Consider the following 7203-nt stretch of genomic DNA (forward strand, 5'->3'; position numbering starts at 1 on the left):
ACAATAACCCCTCGCTCCCACCTGCCACTTCACAAATCCTCCCTTTGATCCCAGGAGGTGGCCAGGTCAGACTTGGGACTAAAAGTCCGGTGATGTAACCTCCTGAGCACGGCCTGAGTGCTGTGTGAGTTGTGCAGGGAGGTGGTCCTGTGGTGCCTGAGTGACGTCCCTCCCCAGCAGGAGGCTTCCTGGGCTTCTCGCCCCTCCTGGCTGTGAGCTTGCCAACAACCCTAACCCTTGGCCTGGTGGTTTGCAATGGACAGATTGAATTTGCTATTTCCCAGTTACGTGCCTTGAGCAAATCTAGGCTTGGAGCCCCAGTTTGTAAAATGAGTTCATTTGCAAATATAAGGCCAAAGGGAGAAGCAGTCTACAAGTTTTTCAGGACATTTGGTTAAGGTGAGGTTTGAGTGAGCAAGATGTTTTCACATCCTGTCCTGGCGTCCAGAGGGGCTGTTTGCAGGATCCCTCAGAACCTCTTAAGAGCCCCCCATCCCAGTCCCAGGCTCTGGATACCAGGGTCTCTGACCAGTGAGATGAGAAGCTGGGCACAGTGGTTCACACCTGTAATCCCAGCACTTTGGGAGGCCGAGGTGGGCGGATCACTTGAGGTCAGGAGTTCAAGACCAGCCTGGCCAACATGGCGAAACCTTGTCTTTACTAAAAGTACAAAAATTAGCTGGTTGTGGTGATAGGTGCCTGTAATCTCAGCTACTCAGGAGGTTGAGGCAGGAGAATTACTTGAACCTGGAAGGTGGAGGTTGCACGGAGCCAAGATCACACCACTACACTCCAGGCTGGGTGACAGAGTGAGACTGTCTCAAACAACCCAGCACCCCCTTCCTGCAGGTCTATGGCTGTGCTGGGCATGTCTGCTGCTCTCCCACGCCCACCCCAATGATCCCATCTAGTTAAGTGTCATCGAGTGTTGGGAGCAAATGCTTTGGAGCTCCCATCATGAGTTGAACATCCTGAATGTAACATAATACCCATTTCAGCTGGGAAATCCATTTCTTTGCCTCTGTCCTTTACTCCAGGCTCACCAATATTTAATCATGGGGGTGCACGGGCATCGGCATCCAGCCCCGCCCTGCCCTCCTGGCGCCGTCTGGGGCCATCAGAGCCACTGCATGGTGTTCGTTACAGATCATTTCCGCTCAGACCACTGAAGTTGGGGGGCCGCTCTACTTGTGGCCGTGACCTTTCTGGCAGAATTTTCTGATGGTTCAAATGTAGTGTGGCTTCTGCTATCATTTTACCACAAATAATGGGCAAGTAGTTTTCTGTTTATTTTATTCTGAATTCCTGAGCATGTGTGTTTTCCTAAGCCGGATGAGAAACGGCCTCTCTGTGTCCGTCTGTCTACCTGTATACACATATGTACATGTGTGGCTGCAAATGTTCTCAGTGATTTCAGAGTTCACGGACCCTTTTCAAAGGTCTCCCAGTGGTAACTATCCAAAAACGGATGAGTAATGTAGGCTACGGTTTATTCACAGTTGGCTTCAGTTTATAAAAACAGGCTGGGCGTGGTGGCTCATGCCTGTAATCCCAGCACTTCAGGAAGCTGAGGTGGGGGTGATCACCTGAGGTCAGGAGTTCGACACCAGCCTGCCCAATACGGTGAAACCCTGTCTGTACTGAAAATACAAAAATTAGCCATGTGTGGTGGTGGGCGTCTGTAGTCCCAGCTATTGGGGAGGCTGAGGCACGAGAATCGTTTGAACCTGGGAGGTGGAGGTTGCAGTGAGCTGAGATCGTGCCACGGCACTCCAGCCTGGGTGACAGAGCAAGACTCCATCTCAAAAAATAAATAAATAAATAAATAAAATATCCAGGATGGGCTGGGCGTGGTGGCTCATGCTTGTAATCCCAGCACTTTGGGAGGCCGAGGTGGGCGGATCACGAGGTCAGGAGATCGAGACCACGGTGAAACCCCGTCTCTACTAAAAAAAAAAAAAATACAAAAAATTAGCCGGGCATGGTGGCGGGCGCCTGTAGTCCCAGCTACTCAGGCTGAGGCAGGAGAATGGCGTGAACCTGGGAGGCGGAGCTTGCAGTGAGCCGAGATCGCGCCACTGCACTCCAGCCTGGGTGACAGAGCAAGACTCCGTCTCAAAAAAAAAAAAAAAAAATCCAGGATGATCTTCAGTCATTTTCTTGGGCTTCCTAACCTCTTGTAGCAAATGGCCACAGGCAGAACCCAAATCCTAGTGGGTGAAGATTGAGGGAGCCATGGGGTCCCCACGGGACCAGTGCTCACAGGACACAGCAGGTTGAAGACTTGGGTGCTGGGCCACCATTGCAAATTTCTGTGCCTACTGCAAGAGAAGACAAGCTGGTGAGTGGAACCACCTGTGCACACCAGCCCTATTCCTTCCCTCCTGCCTGGTGTGACCTCTACCAACCCCTGCAGGAGGAAGGACAGCGCCTGGGTCTGTGACCAGCCCAAGCCGATTAGCCAGGCTGAGCCTTTCTTAGTGCTTTAGCCCCTATTGACACTGTGCCCTCATTATGCTCATCCCGGCCTTCCATAGTCCTGAAGTCGCCTTGTTTATGTAGCATAGGATAGCGGGAATAGCATGGGGTAGGGGAATAGCACGAGATAGGGGAATAGCATGGGGTAGGGGAATAAATAGCATGGCATAGTGGGAATAGCATGGGATAGTGGGGATAGCATGGGACAGCTGGAATAGCATGGGGTAGGGGAATAGCATGGGATAATGGGAAGCATGAGATAGAATACCATGGGATAGTGAAATAGCATGGGATAGTGGAATAGCATGAGATAGGGGAATAGCATGGGGTAGGGGAATAAATAGCATGGCATAGTGGGAATAGCATGGGATAGTGGGGATAGCATGGGACAGCTGGAATAGCATGGGGTAGGGGAATAGCATGGGGTGGTAGGAATAAATAGCACGGCATGGTGGGAATAGCAAGGCATAGCAGGAATACCATGGAGTAGCTGGAATAGTATGGGGTAGCTGGAATAGTATGGGGTAGGGGAATAGCATGGGGTAGTGGGAGCAGCATGGGGTAGGGGGTAGGGGAATAGCATGGGGTAGTGGGAGCAGCATGGGGTAGGGGACTAGCATGGGGTAGTGGGAATAAATAGCATGGCACAGCAGGAGTAGCATGGGATACTGGGAGAGGCGGGAATAGCAAGCCAAACCTCAGAGCTAAGGTAGCCAAGCGTGGGCAAATGGCAAGACCACGATGCCTTTGGGGTTTGAACTTGGGGGTGTGCTGACTTGTTACAACTAAGTCCTTTATAAAGGACATAACATATGGTTACTTCTTTAGTGAAAAATGGGGTTCACTGGCTAGGCACGGAGAAAATTTTTCAGTCCGGGTTTGCTACCGAGGTGGAGCCAGCTGCCACCCTCCCCTGCCGTGGCCTCTCTCCCTGCACTACGGCCCTGTCCCCCTCGGGGCTGCTGCTTTTCTCCATTCTAAGTCTGCTCTGTGCCCTGTCTTTTCATTTTGCCTTGGGAGCGTCACCGAGTCCCTGCCCCGCAGGCCACACAGAGCCAGACCTTTCTTGACCGCCACCCTCTCCTCCTCCTTCTTCTTCTCCTCCAGAGCCTTCACTTTGGCCTCATACTCATCAGCCAGCGCCTTCCACTCCTTCCTATTGTTCTGCAGTCGATCAAACATGGGCAGGATCTCTTCGTGGAAACGAGAGAACTCCTGAGGGGAGGCGAGAAGTCACTGTGAGTCCTGTCCTGCCTGCCAGAGTAAGATAGCTCTTCCCCAGCTCATCCCCCTCGTAGGGGAACGCCCTGGCAGGAGGAGGGAGCACCACAGAGGGGGCACCTTCCCAGCAGAGCCCTATGAAGGGAGAAACCTCGGGGCCTGTGTTGGTGACATTAAAGCTGGGAGCTTTAGGGTGTGAATGCTTAGGGTGCAGCGTTGTAGGGAGAGGAACCCAAGAAAGAGCAGAACAGCTCAGGGGGTGGGGGCAGGCGGACAGCAGGCCCTGCAGTGCCTTCTCCCATCCCTCCCACACACACACACGGCACACGTCATGCAAGCACAGCACACATGGAGTGTGGCGGGGTGGGGAAGGCAGTGGGGGGCACCTGCAGTGGGGCCGCGACCTGTGGCCACTTCAGGCCCAAATATCCTCCCTTGTCCCAGCTTCTCCCCAGCACTGATGACACGGGGTGGGTGACACGGGGCGGGGAGTGGGCACGGCCCACTCTGGGACAACTTCAAGTGGAACCCATGGCATCCTCCTTGGGGCGTGGATTCCATCATCAGGGAGAGCGGCCGGAGGCAGCTGGTTCTTATGGGCATCACACGGGCCCCACGGTCAGACCCCTGCCCCAGCGAGTCTCCCCCTCAGTGCCCGCCTTGTGTCCTCGGAGACTCAACTGGCATCGGACTGTGGCAGATTGAAAGGGATGTGGCTCCTTCTGCTGTTCCAAATGCCACTGTGGGCGGGCACCCAGCAGACAGGCCGACCCAGCCACCCAGCCCCACCGCGAGGGTTCACAAACATGGAACAAAGGAACCCACAGAGCTGCAGCCAGGGCCCCCAAAACAGTGTGCTGGCCACGGCAGGGACACGGACGGGGAACTTCTGGGGGGGCCTGGAGGCTAGCAGAGGACATTCTGGGCTGGGGAAGGGCTCAGAGCTTCCAGGGGCACAGCAGGGTGAGGATGGGCCGGGGCACCTGTGGGGGTACGGAAACTGATGTTCCTCCCCATTTGCCCCACTCGAGAGCGGCATGAAGCCGGCACTGGCATCCCTGCTCCAGCGAGGACACGCCGGGCCCGTGTGAGTCCACGCGACTCCAGCCCGCGCCCCCTTGCCTGCTCCCAGACACCCTGCCCCAGTCAGCTTGGAACACCCGTGAACCACGCGCCTTGTACACGAATGTGCACACGAAGTCGATGAAGCCCACTTGCAGCTTGGGGAGCTCGGCAGCCTTGTTCCGGTCCATCATAGGCTGGTGGGAGGAACAGAGGGCGGGGGAACAGTGACGGGGAGGCAGCTCCTCGGGCCCTGCCCAGCCCCCTGACCCCGTGACTCAGATGTGCTCATGGAGACACAGCCTGTGACGGAGGCTGCCCGACAGAAACTGGCTCTCGGGAGGGGAAGCTGACACCCTCCCCCTCGGCCAGCTGCTCCACAGCTCCTAGGAACCGTGGGCAGCTCCTTCCCACAGCTGCTGTTGGCTCCAGCCCGTGGTCCCCTGAGGGCAGCCCCCTCTTGGCTCTGGCGACCCTTCCTGCAGCTGGGGAGAGGCGGGGAGGGGGATGGCGCTGTACACAGTGCTGAGCCAGGCTGGGCTGTGCTGCCCAGACACTCTGCTGACCAGGACCTCGCCGTGCACTCTCCTGGGGCAGACACAGATGTGCTCTGGAGCTGTTTCTAGTGTCAGACCCCGAGTGCCCTGGGCTATCTGTCAGTCCCCTCACAGCCTCCCCGTGGAGGGTGAACCACGCAGGACTCTAGAGGCCGGGCCCGGGGGATGGACCTGCTACCTGTCCTTCCCCCCTGGGGCTTTGCTGACCAACCAAGGCCCCCTTTCCTGCCGAGGCTGCACCTGGCCTAAGCCCTCTCCACTGCAGGCTCCAGACAGCCCCTCGCCACCCACCGGAGCAGGTGTGTGAGAAAGCACAGCTCCCATCTGGTCCACGTGGGGCTGGGGCAGCCCTGCCTCTCCTGTTCCTGGCGCCTATCCTGCCTCTCCCATTTGCTGGCGCCTCTCCTGCTGCCAGCAGGTATTTAGACCCTGCTGCTGACCTGAGGACCCCGGCATTGTCCATCATACCACGGTGTGGGCCCGGGATGCCCCCCATGCGTTCTCTGCCCCAGAACCCTCCCCAGGGCTCTCTTGGGGCACAGCTCGCGACCCCGCTGGGGTTCACCTGCAGAGCTGCCTGGACCCAGAGGCTCTTGGTGATGAGCCGGTGGCCCTGGTTCCTCCAGTGCCAACGACGTCACCTCTGCATAAGCATCACCCAAGCCACAGTTGTACCCAGATCCGAGCCACCCACACGCATGTCACATGACCCCACAAAGTGAGATAAAGACCCCAGGACCTCAGAACCCCCTGCCTGACACCAAGCCAGGACCTGAGGCTCCTGAGGACCAAGAGGGGTCTCTAATGCCCGTTTCAGGAGTGGAAGGTTCCAGAAGCAGCACTCACAATGGGCTGCTGATCCAAGACTGTCCTTTCCAAGTCACCTTGCTCCCAGAACTCAGCAGCCACGAGAAGTGCGACCTGGAGGCACAAGAAGGCAGCTGTCTGTGGAGCTCTGAGCCCATGCGGAAGGGCCTGGGCCCGCCCCGTGAGGCTCTGAGCCTTGGTCTTCTCTGCCCCAGACCCCCGGGGTCCCCACCACACAGGGCTCAGGTTGGGCCATGCAGGCACACTGCAGCACCCCCACCCTTGCCACGCTGGCCTGGCCCGGAGGAGGTGGCCCTCAGAGCTCCTTGCAAACAATGGTCCGTCGCCATCCGAGGCTCCCGCCCGCCCGGCAGTCCCCTGTGCTGAGCGGCACTGACTGGGTCTGGAGGGCCCTCTGTTCTAACCTTGCTCTGGACTTCCCAGGGCTTGGTGATGGCAGACAGATCGCAGGCTGTCATCATCATGGCCCTGCAGACACAAACCAGGCACGAGTGCTGATGAGCGTCTCCTGAGGGCAGGTGGTTTATATATATTTTCTTTTTTGAGATGGAGTCTTGCTCTGTTGCCCGGGCTGGAGTGCAATGGCGCAATCTCAGCTCACTGCAACCTCTGCCTCCCGATTCTTGTGCCTCAGCCTCCTGAGTAGCTGGGATTACAGGCGTCCGCCACCACGCCCGGCTAATTTTTGTATTTTTAGAAGACACGGGGTTTCACCATGTTGGCCAGGCTGATCTCGAACTCCTGACCTCAGGTGATCCACTCCCCTCGGCCTCCCAAGTGCTGGGTTTACGTGTATTTTCTTACTGGGTCCTTGGGACCAGCCTGGGGAGGGGCTGGTTGTGAATCACCATTTTACAGGTGAAAAAATGGAAGGTCAAAATGAAGTGAGTTACTGCCAAGGGCTACAGACCGAGGCAGTGCCTGTGTGCTCCCCAGCTCTGCACCATCTCCCTGAGAGCTGGGGGGAAATAAGGACGGCGCATTTGTTTCACAGGCCTCGACGAGCTGCCGCCACTGGCTCTTCTGCTCCAGAGCGTCTGGGGAGGGCTGCAGGGTT

The 7203-nt window shown here is 57.1% G+C and overlaps 1 protein-coding gene across 1 annotated transcript in view; it reads right to left on the reverse strand.

Moving 5' to 3' along the window:
* Positions 1-2247: 2247 nt before the first annotated feature.
* PDE6B (phosphodiesterase 6B) overlaps positions 2248-7203 on the reverse strand; it is a 38821-nt gene continuing 33865 nt past the window's right edge. Inside the window, exons 14-19 of the mRNA XM_058430111.1 lie at positions 7053-7183; positions 6551-6847; positions 6165-6239; positions 4875-4958; positions 3540-3693; positions 2248-2321 (exon numbers count right to left, since the gene is read on the reverse strand). Coding sequence (XP_058286094.1) covers positions 2260-2321; positions 3540-3693; positions 4875-4958; positions 6165-6239; positions 6551-6847; positions 7053-7183 — 803 coding nt within the window. The 3' untranslated portion in view covers positions 2248-2259. The remainder of the gene's footprint in view (positions 2322-3539; positions 3694-4874; positions 4959-6164; positions 6240-6550; positions 6848-7052; positions 7184-7203) is intronic.

This window comes from Hylobates moloch, unplaced genomic scaffold (genome assembly GCF_009828535.3).
Source record: "Hylobates moloch isolate HMO894 unplaced genomic scaffold, HMol_V3 SCAFFOLD_17, whole genome shotgun sequence".
Taxonomy (NCBI): Eukaryota; Metazoa; Chordata; class Mammalia; order Primates; family Hylobatidae; genus Hylobates; species Hylobates moloch.